Here is a 14,532-nt window from a genome sequence, read left to right as displayed (position 1 = left end):
AACCGGAGGTCGTGGCCACGTCTTGGCGCGACCACTCACTACACTCACCACGAAGGCACGCCACATAGGGTCAGGGAAACCGGAGATAGGTTTCGCCACCAGAAGGCCCGAGGAAGCTGGACATGGGTGGGTCCCTAGTGGGGACGGCCAGAGAAAGGAACGGAGAAAGAAGTTCAAGGTCACACTCTGGAACTGCCTGGGGGTTGGTCGAGCCCCGTACCTGGTGGACGCAGCACGGCTCGGGTCGTCATCACCTGCAGGACTGACACTGATAACATCTGTGAGTAAAGCATTGAAAACTGCCATCAGTCTCTGTGTTCCATCGTACTACCAGCACTAAAGGTACCGGGACGCCCTTTCTATCACTCCCTTCACCCGCACCAGCTGCCCTGAGGCCATACCTCTCCCGTTGGGGGTTATACCACCATTGCTGCACACATACCACCGGCCTCAGCGGACTGTTCTGCAGCGGCGGCCTTGCGGCCGCAAATTAACGGGTGGCGTAGTCGACACTTAAACAACATCTACTGCCATAGACTGCCAATTAGTTTGACACCCTGGGCACGGACCGGGTCCCCGCCACTCGGAGACTACTACCCCCATCGGATCCGGCTCCGGGTATTCCCCCGCGCACACGTGCGCCGCACTACAGCACTGGCCCAGGGGGGGCGCGTCACATGGTACCCCTCATCCCTTTCCTGGTATGCATGGCACCCCTCATCCCCAATCCTGGTATGCATGGCACCCCTCATCCCCAATCCTGGTATACATGGCACCCCTCATCCCCAATCCTGGTATGCATGGCCCCCTCATCCCAAATTTGATATACATGGCACCCCTTATCCCCCAATCCTGGTATGTATGGCACCCCTCATCCCCCAATCCTGGTATGTATGGCACCCAATCCCTCATCCTGGTATGCATGGTACCCCTCCTCCCCAATCCTGGTATGCATGGCACTCCTCATCCCTATCCTGGTATGTATGGTACTCCTCATCCTGGTATGCATGGCACCCCATCCCTCATCCTGGTATGCATGGTAACCCTCATCCTAATTCTGGTATGTATGGCACCCCATCCATCATCTTGGTATGCGTGGTACCCCTTGTCCCCCAATCCTGGTATGCGTGGTACCCCTCGTCCCCCAATCCTGGTATGTGTGGTACCCCAGTCCTAGTATGCCTGGTACCCCTCGTCCCCCAGTCCTGGTATGCGTGGTACCTCTCGTCCCCCTATCCTGGTATGCGTGGTACCTCTCGTCCCCCAATCCTGGTATGCGTGGTACCTCTCGTCCTCCAATCCTGGTATGCGTGGTACCCCTCGTCCCCCAATCCTGGTATGTGTGGCACCCCTCATCCCTTTCACGCTGCACACATACAAAAAAAAAACACTTATACTCCCCTTTCTTCCCTGTGCTAAAGCGCTGCAGTGTCCTGTTCTGCCGGAGGCCAGGGGAGGAGAGCAGCGCCGGAGTACGCGCGTGTCCATGCCGTGCTGTCCGGCGCCATTTTGCTGAAGACACACTGCAAATGTGTTTTCAGTAAAATGGCGCCGGATAACGCTATGCGCATGCGCCGACTCCAACGCCTTCACTCCTGCCCCGGTCTCCGGCAAGAAGAGAGGCGCCACGGCAACGCTCCTCCCGGTCAGGTAAGTATGGCGCCAGAGATCGCGGAATGCGTTCAGTGTCTACACATACCGCGATCTCCGGCGCCATACACTCCTCTTACCTATAACGGCTCCATGCGTTCTTCTGTCTGGAGCGAGGCTGCGTGTCGCGCATGCACAGTCTATAGAGGCTTCAGACAGAGGGACACTTGCAGCTTTATATTATAGATTTAGTGAAAGTTATAGCAAGATTATTCTTTGAAATGGAATTCTGGTAAAATAAATCCACTGCTACGTATTTCTGTTTGAAGCGCATTTAATTGATTTAATTTTTGCATAATGCTAGAATATGCTAGATCCTACTGATTAGCAGGTGGTTGACCTCTGACACTAACCAACCCCACACCAGTGATGGCAACTAGCTATCTACCAAGCAGATATATATTATTTTCATTCAGGGTGAGAAGGGGTTGTGCAAGTAGTAGATAATGCATTTAACATCTGAAAGAAAATTATGTACTTGCTTCAAGTTTTATAGAAAACCAAAACTGACCACATCAATGTTGTCCATAATATGAAATCATTAATGGATTGGATTTTATTTGTTAGGACATTCATCTGCCTGTTTCATTGTATTTCACATTTGTGTTCCCTGGGTGCTCCTGCCTAAGGGTCTCTTGTGAGGGCTCCTCTGATTTCTTTGACCAGTCTTCATCCCCCATGTCTAAAACATTATGTAAGTTTGGATCTTCTGTATTCTGCATGTCTTTGGAGTTTTCAGGGTGATGATGATTATTTCCCAAACGGCTTGACGCAATAACAGCCTTCATTGCTGCCTATGGAAACGGACACAAACAGGAAACAAGTTGAATGTAAGGTCTGCAGCATAGCACTTCTGACCAAACTTATGTAATGGCCATCCTCAACGGTTTGGTTCTGATCTCCACAATCCTACATGCCTTGCATTCCATAGTAAGGCCTTTGTCCACAAATCTGCAGTGGATGTCAGTGCTGCCATGGCCATAGCAATCAAGATGTATGATGGCATTGATCACGTGGATCAACACGTGACTGTATCCCCTGTTATGTTCACTTTGTAAATCCGGAAAAGATTTAGCTCATGGGCAGGTAGCAGCATCAGCTCAATCTTTCTCCAACAGGTAACAGCTTGTCTGTTAAATATCAGTGATATTTAATTGTAGTAAAGTTTAATACCTTAAGTTTGCGTTTGGCATTAAATTCTTGAAGTTTCTTTTGTGTACGGTCCATATGTGAAAACTTGGCAGCCCTTCCTGTTACCCATGGGTGCTGCAAAGCTTGAGAGACTGTTAATCTTTTCTTTGGGTCTTGTACAATCAACTTTTGAACCTGCAAGAGAAGTAAGGCATTTGTTTTCCTTTTTGGGTTTATTATGTGTAGACAGATCAAAATCGGATCATCCAGCCTGAACAATGGCTGTTTAGCACTAGTTACTCAGTTCATATGCAAACATTGGCATGGAGTTTGTAAGGTCTCAGTTTTTGCATGGTTTTTCACCAGGTTCTCTTGGTGTCCTTTCACACTCAAAACGCAACTTGTTTCATTGGCTGTCTTTTAAAACTAGCCCCTATATATGCTTAAAGTACATGGTACCGTTTGGGGTGCTTCTATTATACAGTAGTTAAAGGGGATGTCCAGGCACATCAGTTTAGGTTGCTGAGGGCTGACAGTGTAGGGGTCTACACCTAGACCCCCAACCGATCAGCTGTTATTTGCTCTTGCAAGTGCTGGATTTAAACATATGGAACAGAACAATTTGTAGTGGCCACTGCTGGGGCCGATGGTACAAATAGCAACTGATCGCTGGGGTTGCGAGGTGGAGGTCATTCTATGGACAGGTTATAAATGTGTTGTCTGGACAACCCATTTTAAATGCATGTATTCTAGGTTAAAATTTTTGCCATTGAGTTTTGTGAAGGAATGGCAACAGGGAGACCTCGCTGAATCTCGCTGTTGCCACCACTTGTGATGGATCCACATCCCGCCACCCGCCTGACGTCACAATTACGTCAGACGGAGCACATGGTACGGACCTGCCCTCTGCACCTACGTGACGTTCAGCACCCCCCTGAGGGATGCGTAAGGTCAGATTGGCACAGGTATGCACAGACACCCCCTGTCCACACGGGTACAGAGAGGCACCAGGGAGTGAGAAGAGGAGGCCCACTCAGTCACCACACTGAGTGGCACCACACTTGCCCACAACCCTGACAGGCTGAGAGGCTCTTTCACTAGCTCCAGTGAAGCAGAGCCTGGGAGAGCTGCCACCAGTATCTATTTGACATAATAGACTTATATCGGGCTAGAAACCAGCCGGGTGACGTGTTCATTGGACCGAACAATGGACGTAAGGTTCGTGGATCGAGCTAAAAGAACAGCCCAGGGTTAAATTATATATTTAATCGCCTTAGGGGCACACTAAAAGATACACTATATACATAAGGGTTATACAAACACAGTGGTCAGAGTTGCAAATACAATAGCCGGGGTACAAAAGGTATAAAGCAGTTAAGAGTCATTTATCGGTTAGATGGAAAGGCCTGGCTTTTGGGGGAAAGGCTGCCACATGGGAAGTTTGTGGGCCTTATCTTTGTTGTTGCAGGACTTTTTCCACACGACTTGACATCCCGACCTCCACAGGAAAAAGACGATGGACCTGGGGCGGCAGGAGCTTTTAACCTCTCTGGGTCACTCCCGTTACGGCCCCTGGGCTGGACCTAGATTTCCACCCCTGGCCTCTCTTAGCTAACAAATTCCCAAAACTAAAATGGGCCATACATCCTTACTTGACGGTCTTAGGGAGCCGGTTCTGGTGTCATTGGATCCAGCCGGGTCCCTGCTACGTGTGGATACCAAACACCGGTGCCCTAGGGACCCCCGCAAGGCTGTGCCGGGTATCTCCCTTTCCTTGCACGCTGGACTATGTTTAAAGCTAGGGTTACATTCCCCATCCCCTCAGGTTCCTGGAAATCTGTTTGGTTTATCACTGAAGTGAATCGTATCCCCATAACTCTGTGTTTAATTGTCGTATTTTACATTAAGAGCACATGGCTTGGGGGGAAGAGCCTGCCTGCAGCAGCTTCACAGTGGTGGGGTCTTTTGTCACTCACTGTATCTCTCTGCCCCCTCCCCTCTGCTTGAACTGCCATAGTGTCGGATTTGCATATGTAGAGCTCTGTAAAACCTGCCTGAGAGTGCACAGTGATCGACAGGGGATTACCTTGAATATTCTTCACAAGTTTCATTAAAAAATTTTGGTGTTTGGTGTTTGCATTCTATAGTAATTTTTCAATTAGCTTGTTCTGGTAGTTTTGTAACCTTTCTGTCTTTTTCTGAACAACTCTCAGCTGATTTATGACCAAAGGAAAGTTGAGCTGAACTTTGTAGTCATTATTCAGTTGATAGGAGCTTGGAAAAAGAGTGAAGTTTAGATGCACACACTGTCTGTGCAGTTAGCCCTAAAATATACAAGTGCCTCTCACTAAATTAGAATATCATCAAAAAGTAAATTTATTTCAGTTCAATACTAAAAGTGAAACTCATATTATATAGAGTCATTACAAACAGAGTGATCTGTTTCAAGGGTTTATTTCTTTTAATGTTGATGATTATGGCTTACAGCCAATGAAAACACAAAAGTCATTGTAGCGCTGGCGTCCCTGCCCTCTGCTAGGCAGGGACGCTGCTCCCCTCACCGCTCTGCTGTCAGCGCGCGCTCCGTCCCGGCGTCCTCTCCCCGCTCTGCTGTCAGCGCGCGCTCCGTCCCGGCGTCCTCCTCCTGCTCTGCTGTCAGCGCGCGCTCCGTCCCGGCGTCCTCCTCCTGCTCTGCTCTCAGCGCGCGCTCCTTCCCGGCCCCTGTGCTTAGGGCGCGCGCGCGCGCGCTTCCCTCCTCTTAAAGGGGCCGCGCGCGCCGCCCTAAAGAGTCCCCGGCCAATGGCCGGAGGACTTCATCATATATAAGGCACCTCCTCCAAAATGGAGGTGCCCGAGCAATGTTGTTTGCACCTGTGTCTCACCTGTGCTTCAGCCCTCAGGTCCCGTTGCCAGTTACCTGCCAGTTACCTGCCAGTTTCCTGCCAGTTTCCTGCTAGTTACCTGCCTGATTCCTGCCTGAATACTTGTTACCTGTCTGCCAGTCTGAGGTCCGACGGTCTGCCTTACTACTCCTGTCAGTCTGTCTAAAGGACCAGCCTGCCCGCTCACCTGGGAGCGCATATCAGCTACCTGCCTGCTTGCCTGAGGTCCGACGGTCTGCCTTACTACTCCGGTCAGTCTGTCTATGGACCAGCTTGCCCGCTCACCTGGGAGCGCTTCTCCGTTATCTGCCTGCTTGCCAGCCCGGAGGCTCCGTTGTCACGTGCTGTGACCACCAGCTATCTCAGAGACTCTTGCCCGCTCACCTGGGAGCGCATCTCCGTTACTTGCCTACTTGCCAGCCCGGAGGTCCCGTTGTCACGTGCGGTGACCACCAGCTATTCCAGAGACTCTTGCCCGCTCACCTGGGAGCGCTTCTCCGTTACCTACCTGCCTGCCAGCCCGGAGGTTCCGCCGTCACGTGCCGTGACCACCTGCTATTCCAGAGACTCTCGCTTGCTCACCTGGGAGCACACATCTACCATCTGCCTGCTAGCCTACCCGGAGGCTCTGCCATCACAGGTCGTACCTACCCCTTACCCAGAGACTGCCCTGATCACTTGCCGTAACTCCCTGTCCGTTCACCCAGAGACTGCCACCCGCTCCCTTACAAGGGCCGCCCCCTTGTATAATAGCTCAGAGGTTCCGCCTCCCGGACCCGTTACAGTTTGCTCGGGCCATGGAACCCGGTGGCACCCAAGCTCCCTCGCTCTCGGACCTCTGTCTTGAACTGTCCCGTCAGAAGTCCCAACAGGAGGCCATCCTGGGTCATCTGCGGAATGTTAATACTCGCCTGAACACCCTGTCTGATCCTGCAACTACGGCCAGTACCATGGTATCCTTTTCCGGACCCCGGCTCTCTGCACCTCCTCGCTTCGGAGGCGACTCCGTCCTGGCTCGGGGCTTCATAAATCAGTGCACCCTGCATTTTGAACTATTGTCCCACCAGTTTAACTCCGACCGAGCCAAAATTGCATTCATCATGTCCCATCTCACCGGGGAGGCTCTGGCCTGGCTAAATCCTCTATGGGAGAGAGGAGACCCCCTGGTGTCCGACTTGCCTGCCTTTCTCACGGCTTTCCGGAAAGCCTTCGACGAACCCGGACGGAGGACCTCATCCGCATCATCTCTGCTACGCCTCCGTCAGGGAAGCCTCACCGTGGGTCAATATGCCATACGGTTCCGTACCCTTGCCTCGGAGCTGGCCTGGGATAACGAAGCTCTGGTATCCGTCTTCTGGGAGGGTCTGTCCGGCCGTATTAAAGATGAACTTGCTGGTCGGGACATTCCTACCACTCTCGATGACCTAATAACTCTTGCCACCCGGATTGACCTACGGTTCCAGGAACGTGCCAAAGAGGTCACCCGTGAAAAGGGGCTTCCACGTCTGGTTCCTACTTTTCTGAAACCCGTCACTCCTTCCGTTTCTCCCCAGGTACACTCTCCTGAGCCTATGCAGGTCGACCAGACCAAGATGGTCAAATCCCGTCAGGACTTTCGCCGTGCCGAGGGGAGCTGCTTCTACTGTGGCAGTAAGGAGCATCGGATCCGTGCCTGCCCGGAGAGGTCGGGAGAACGCCTGTGTCTAGGTTCGCTCAGAGGACTTGATCTAGACAAAAATAAATCCTCTCCATCCCTGCTGCTGTCTGTCTCAATCATCTGCGGGGAGAATCGTTATTCCGAACTAGCCCAACTTGACTCTGGAGCAGCCGGAAATCTTATTTCACTGTCCCTGGTGGAGAAATACCGCATCCCCACCAAACCTCTGGCTGTACCCTTGTCTGTTGTTGCCGTGGATGGGGGCCTCTTATCTCGCCCCATCCAATTCATCACCGAATCCATTACTCTGCAAGTGGGTATGCTGCATTCAGAGAGTATCTCCCTTCACGTTCTGCCTGGACTCTCTCACGCCCTCTTGCTAGGTCTGCCTTGGCTCCAGAGACATGCACCCGTGCTTGACTGGCAAACCGGAGAAGTCCTTCGCTGGGGACAAGACTGTCATAAAACCTGTCTGGTTCCCGTCCATTCCGTCCGTCCCTCTCCTATCCCAGCTAATCTACCTGGACTTCCGATTCCTTATTGGTCTTGTGCTGATGTCTTTGATATGGAGGAGGCAGAGACATTACCACCTCATAGACCATGTGACTGCCCCATCGATCCCGCCAGAGTAATGCAGGTGGCCCCCGTGAGTCTAAATTGTCTCCCTCCTGGTAAGACGTTCGTATCGGTACCTGATTGGGAGAGGATCCTACACTGGGGTCATTCGTCTAAACTAGCTGGCCACGCCGGTCAGAAAAAGACCCTCCAGCTTATTACCCGGCACTACTGGTGGCCTAACCTGCACAAGGATGTTATGGACTTTGTTTCTGCCTGTGTGTCCTGCGCCCGCAACAAGGTTCCGAGACACCTGTCGGCCGGCCGCCTTCTTCCTCTGCCAGCACCTGCTGCCCCCTGGCAGCATATAGCGATGGACTTCGTAACTGATCTGCCCGTCTCTGCCGGTTGTACGGTCATTTGGGTGGTCGCTGACCGCTTTTCCAAGATGGCTCACTTCATTCCCCTGCCAGGTCTTCCGTCTGCACCCGAGCTGGCTAGAGTCTTTATCCGCCACATCTTCCGTCTTCATGGCCTGCCCCGTCACATCGTGTCGGATCGAGGAGTACAGTTCACTTCTCGTTTCTGGAGAGCCACTTGTAAATTGCTAGACGTCACTCTGGACTTCTCCTCCGCTTACCACCCACAGTCTAATGGTCAAGTGGAGCGGATCAATCAGAACCTGACCAGTTACCTCCGGCACTTCGTTAATGCTCACCATTCTGACTGGGTGGATCTCCTGCCATGGGCCGAATTCTCGTACAACAATCACGAGAGCGAGTCTTCCTCCATATGGGAGAGTACCCGGTCCGCACTCCTTCTGTCATCCGAGCGTATGAAAAGGCACGCTGACAAAGGACGTCTGGATCCTCCTCAATTCCGTCCTGGGGATAAAGTCTGGCTCTCGTCCAAATATGTCCGGCTCAAGATCCCTTCCTATAAGTTGGGGCCTCGGTTCATCGGCCCACTGGAGGTTATCAGTCAGATCAACCCGGTGGCCAACTTACGGATCCCTAACTCCTTCCATGTATCTCTCCTCAAACCTGTGGTACTTAACTCTTTTTCTAAGTCTACAGGTACGCCTCTTGCTCCGGTTTCTGCTGAGGACGAGTTTGAGGTAGAGAACATTCTTGCCACCAAAAGGGTAAGAGGAAAGACCTTTTTCTTGGTAGATTGGAGGGGGTTTGGTCCTGAGGAGAGAACGTGGGAGCCCCGGGAGAATATCCATGCCCCTCTCATCCTAGCTAAATTTCTGTCTGGCCTAAAAAAGGGGGGGCCTAAAGGGGGGGGTACTGTAGCGCTGGCGTCCCTGCCCTCTGCTAGGCAGGGACGCTGCTCCCCTCACCGCTCTGCTGTCAGCGCGCGCTCCGTCCCGGCGTCCTCTCCCCGCTCTGCTGTCAGCGCGCGCTCCGTCCCGGCGTCCTCCTCCTGCTCTGCTGTCAGCGCGCGCTCCGTCCCGGCGTCCTCCTCCTGCTCTGCTCTCAGCGCGCGCTCCTTCCCGGCCCCTGTGCTTAGGGCGCGCGCGCGCGCGCTTCCCTCCTCTTAAAGGGGCCGCGCGCGCCGCCCTAAAGAGTCCCCGGCCAATGGCCGGAGGACTTCATCATATATAAGGCACCTCCTCCAAAATGGAGGTGCCCGAGCAATGTTGTTTGCACCTGTGTCTCACCTGTGCTTCAGCCCTCAGGTCCCGTTGCCAGTTACCTGCCAGTTACCTGCCAGTTTCCTGCCAGTTTCCTGCTAGTTACCTGCCTGATTCCTGCCTGAATACTTGTTACCTGTCTGCCAGTCTGAGGTCCGACGGTCTGCCTTACTACTCCTGTCAGTCTGTCTAAAGGACCAGCCTGCCCGCTCACCTGGGAGCGCATATCAGCTACCTGCCTGCTTGCCTGAGGTCCGACGGTCTGCCTTACTACTCCGGTCAGTCTGTCTATGGACCAGCTTGCCCGCTCACCTGGGAGCGCTTCTCCGTTATCTGCCTGCTTGCCAGCCCGGAGGCTCCGTTGTCACGTGCTGTGACCACCAGCTATCTCAGAGACTCTTGCCCGCTCACCTGGGAGCGCTTCTCCGTTATCTGCCTGCTTGCCAGCCCGGAGGCTCCGTTGTCACGTGCTGTGACCACCAGCTATCTCAGAGACTCTTGCCCGCTCACCTGGGAGCGCATCTCCGTTACCTGCCTACTTGCCAGCCCGGAGGTCCCGTTGTCACGTGCGGTGACCACCAGCTATTCCAGAGACTCTTGCCCGCTCACCTGGGAGCGCTTCTCCGTTACCTACCTGCCTGCCAGCCCGGAGGTTCCGCCGTCACGTGCCGTGACCACCTGCTATTCCAGAGACTCTCGCTTGCTCACCTGGGAGCACACATCTACCATCTGCCTGCTAGCCTACCCGGAGGCTCTGCCATCACAGGTCGTACCTACCCCTTACCCAGAGACTGCCCTGATCACTTGCCGTAACTCCCTGTCCGTTCACCCAGAGACTGCCACCCGCTCCCTTACAAGGGCCGCCCCCTTGTATAATAGCTCAGAGGTTCCGCCTCCCGGACCCGTTACAGTCATTATCTCAGTAAATTAGAATAATTAACAAAAAACACCTGCAAAGGCTTCCTAAGCGTTTAAAAAGGTTCCTTAGTCTGTTTCAGTAGGCTTCACAATCATGGGGAAGACTGCTGACTTGACAGATGTCCAGAAGACAGGCATTGACACACATTCCTCAAGGAGGGTAAGCCATAAAAGGTCATTGCTAAAGAAGCTGGCTGTTCACAGAGTGCTGTATCCAAGCATATTAATGGAAAGTTGAGTGGAAGGAAAAAGTGTGGTAGAAAAAGATGACAAGCAAGTGGGATAACCACAGCCTTGAAAGGATTGTTAAAAAAAGGCTATTCAAAAATTTGGGGATATTCATGAGGAGTGGACTGCTGCTGGTGTCATTACATCAAGAGCCATCACACACAGACATATCCAGGACATGGGCTACAAGTGTCGCATTCCTTGTGTCAAGCCACTCATGACCAATAGACAACGCCAGAAGCGTCTTACCTGGGCCAAGGAGAAAAAGACCTGGACTGTTGCTCAGTGGTCCAAGGTGTGTTTTCAGATGAAAGTAAATTTTGCATTTCATTTGGAAATCAAGGTCCCAGAGTCTGGAGGAAGAGTGGAGAGGCACACAATCCAAGCTGCTTGAGGTCTAGTGTGAAGTTTCCACAATCAGTGATGGTTTGGGGAGCCATGTCATCTGGTGTAGGTCCACTGTGTTTTATCAACACCAAAGTCAGCGCAGCCGTCTACCAGGAAATTTTAGAGCGCTTCATGCTTCCCTCTGCCGACAAGCTTTTTGGAGATGTAAATTTCATTCTCCAGCAGGACTTGGCACCTGTCCACACTGCCAAAAGTACCAATACCTGGTTTAAAAACAACAGGATCACTGTGCTTGATTGGCCAGCAAACTCGCCTGACCTTAACCCCATAGAGAATCTATGGGGTATTGTCAAGAGGAAGATGAGACACCAGACCCAACAATGCAGACGAGCTGAAGGCTGCTATCAAAGCAACCTGGGCTTCCATAACACCTCAGCAGTGCCACAGGCTGATCGCCTACATGCCACGCCGCATTGATGCAGTAATTGATGCAAAAGGAGCCCCGACCAAGTATTGAGTGCATTTACTGAACATACATTTCAGTAGGCCAACATTTTGGATTTTCAAAACATTTTTCAAGCTGTTATAAAGTATTCTAATTTACTGAGATAATGACTATTGTGTTTTCATTGGCTGTAAGCCATAATCATCAGCATTAACAGAAATAAACACTTGAAATAGATCACTCTTATATAGTCATTTCAAACAAACTCTATATAAAATGAGTTTCACTTTTTCTATTGAAGAAATTAAATAAATTAACTTTTTGATGGTATTCTAATTTGTGAGAAGCACTTGTATGTGAACCTAGCCATAAATCCGCATTCACATAATGTATTTGCAATGTAATTTTATTTTTTTGCTGTAATTTTTTGAAAACGCTCTAAAAAAACCTGCAGCTTTAGAAAGGTTTCCGAAAATCATGGCAAAATTCATCAGAAAACAGCATGTGAACCCTGCCTAAGGCTGTGTGCCCACGATGCGTTTTTTAAGCGTTTCCGCAGCAGCAAAAACGCTGCAGAAACGCTTAAAAAACGCATGGTAGAAGGCCTGCCATGTTCCCCAATGATAATCCGCATGTGCTGTGCACATGCTGTGGAAATTTCCGCTGCGGGTTATCATTGCGGAAAAAAACGCAGCACTACCAATTATTTTGCGGAAGTCCTGCGTTTTCGCCGCCATTGACTTGCATTGGAACGCATGGATTACGCATCACTGTATATGTAGATGCGCATTCCACGTGTTTCAATGTGCGGATGGTACCCGGGTTTGGAGAAGAGGAGATTCTCCTCCGGACCCGGGTTCCATAGAAACTGTGAAAAAAAGAATAAAATAAAAAATAAATGTTTATTTATCTTCTGACTGCCCCCGCTGCGCTCGTCCTCCCATGCCGACAGATCGCGATGGACTGAAGGACCTGCGCTGACTTCATAGTCATGTGACGGGTCACGCGATGCTGACGTCAGCAGGTCCTTCAGTATACCGCGATCTGCCGGCAGCCAGGACGGAGCGAAGCAAGACACCGGGGGCCATCAGAAGGTAAGTATATTTTTATTTTTTTATTTTTTGACATTCTTTTACGGTCACACTATATAAATCCATGCTGTTTACATGGATTTATATAGTGTGACGAAGTTGACAAGCACTTTCCAAGTGATGCTAAAATCGCTTGGAAATGCATGTGAAGAACGCTTCACATCCGCTTGTCCTTGGCAGGAAAAACGCATGTACAATCCGCATGTACAATCCGCATGTACAATCCACATGTACAATCCGCATGTGTTTTTTTCTGCCAGGGAGATGCAGAAACGCTCAGGAAAAATCCGGAGCATTTCTGCATCGTGGGCACATAGCCTTACAGTCCAATACTGTGCTTTTTCTGCATGTTAGGTTAGAAAAACATTGAGTTCTGAAATCTGTATTTAAAAGTATATTGAGGAATTAGGTTGGTTTGTAATTTCAGATAGCACTAATCTACTTAGAAAAGCTAACTAGGGCGTTAGCTGTCTTGGCATTTTATTTGTGGAATTCAAGCTGAAAAATGACTCTTGAAACAAAATCTTAAGGAGCCTGACATTTCCACTAAAAATTGGAGGCTTTTTTTAAAAATACATTTTCTTTGGAATTTATGCTAAAATCCTTGAGACCTTTGTCTAAACATAGAGTTGCTGTCAAGCACATTTTAATTTGGAATGAATGAATGACTGACTGAACACGGATCAATTTTATCAGTACCACAATTCAAACAAACATTTTTTTTTTCAATACCAAAAGATGGTCCATGTGAAAAAAAAAATAATCCCATTGTGCATTAGCAGGGCTGATTTTGGACAAAGTGGGGCCCTGGACAAAAGTTTAAAGGGGTTGTCCGGTACTTTTTTTAAGTTGACCAATGTATTCAGCATGTGGGCATAAGTATCTCTGTAAATACCTCGTGTTGCAGATAATGTCTGTGAGTGGCGCTATCGCGGGCCGCTCACAGGCATCACGTGACCCCTGGCTGCAGTCGGCTCTGACGTCCGCTGATGTCACGACAAGTCCAGGCTGAGGGTCCCACTTTCGCGTTCCACCGGTGGCTGCTGGGTTGTGGGTGGGGTTATTCCCCTGCGTCACACCGCGCGCTCTCCCTCTCCCCATTCATTGGGAAAGTGCGCGGTGGATGCTGGGTGTGACGCGGGGAATAACCCCACCCACAACCCAGCAGCCACCACTGGGACCCCAGCACTGAGTCACGCCTCACTTGTGACATCATTGCGGGTTCACGTGATGCCTGTGAGCGGCGCTATCAGCCCACATGCTGAATGCATTGGGCAATTTAAAAAAAGTACTGGACAACTTCTTTAAAGTGGGGCATCAAATGCTGACATATTGCACCATCACACAGGAACATTTTGGTTGTATTTACATGCGCTAAGTTTGAGCCTTTAAACGAGCGTGATCGACAATATTGAAGTCATTCGACTCTTGTTTCCCGGCTTCTTTACACTGGCTGAGGAAGCATGATGGGCACAGAACAATCACTAGTAGATCACTCTGTCCCCAAACAGTATCATGTTATCAGCAGCATATCTGCAGTTTACACTGGACTATATGCTGCTGAGAACAATGATTTTTGTTCCAGCATACACAATCCAATCACTCGATGAATAGGCAGCATTTTGCTAGTTTAGTATAATGCGCCCTATAGTCCTCCATATAGTATAATACTCTCCCCGTAGTCCTCCATATAGTATAATACACTCCACATAGTTATCCATATAGTACAGTGCACAGTATCATGCAGCCCCATATAGCGTGATGCAGCCCCCACACAGTAAAACATAGCCCCCATAGAGTATAATGTTGCCCCCATATAGTATAATGAAGCCCCCATATAGTATAATGCAGGCCCATATAATATAATGTAGCCCCCATATAGTATAATGCAGCCCCATGTAATATAATGTAGCCCTCATACAGTATAATGCAGCGCCCCCATACAGTATAATGCACCCCCCATACCGATTAATGCAGGCCCACAGTCC

General features: G+C 50.4%; 1 protein-coding gene across 4 annotated transcripts in view; it reads right to left on the bottom strand.

Moving 5' to 3' along the window:
* Positions 1 to 1,634: 1,634 nt before the first annotated feature.
* Positions 1,635 to 14,532, bottom strand: part of LOC141170275 (calcium/calmodulin-dependent protein kinase type IV-like) — a 291,198-nt gene continuing 278,300 nt past the window's right edge. The window contains exons 10-11 of one of the 4 annotated variants that reach the window (XM_073655150.1): positions 2,824 to 2,976; positions 1,635 to 2,444 (exon numbers count right to left, since the gene is read on the bottom strand). In XM_073655150.1, coding sequence (XP_073511251.1) covers positions 2,223 to 2,444; positions 2,824 to 2,976 — 375 coding nt within the window. In that variant the 3' untranslated portion in view covers positions 1,635 to 2,222. The remainder of the gene's footprint in view (positions 2,445 to 2,823; positions 2,977 to 14,532) is intronic. The other 3 variants (XM_073655149.1, XM_073655146.1, XM_073655147.1) reach the window with 3 other exon arrangements.

Source organism: Phyllobates terribilis, unplaced genomic scaffold (assembly GCF_046119375.1).
Source record: "Phyllobates terribilis strain yellow unplaced genomic scaffold, ASM4611937v1 Scaffold_1__5_contigs__length_1240528914, whole genome shotgun sequence".
Lineage (NCBI taxonomy): Eukaryota > Metazoa > Chordata > Amphibia > Anura > Dendrobatidae > Phyllobates > Phyllobates terribilis.
The sequence above is the reverse complement of the archived record's forward strand: the minus strand, read 5'-3'. Positions and strand labels throughout refer to the sequence as shown.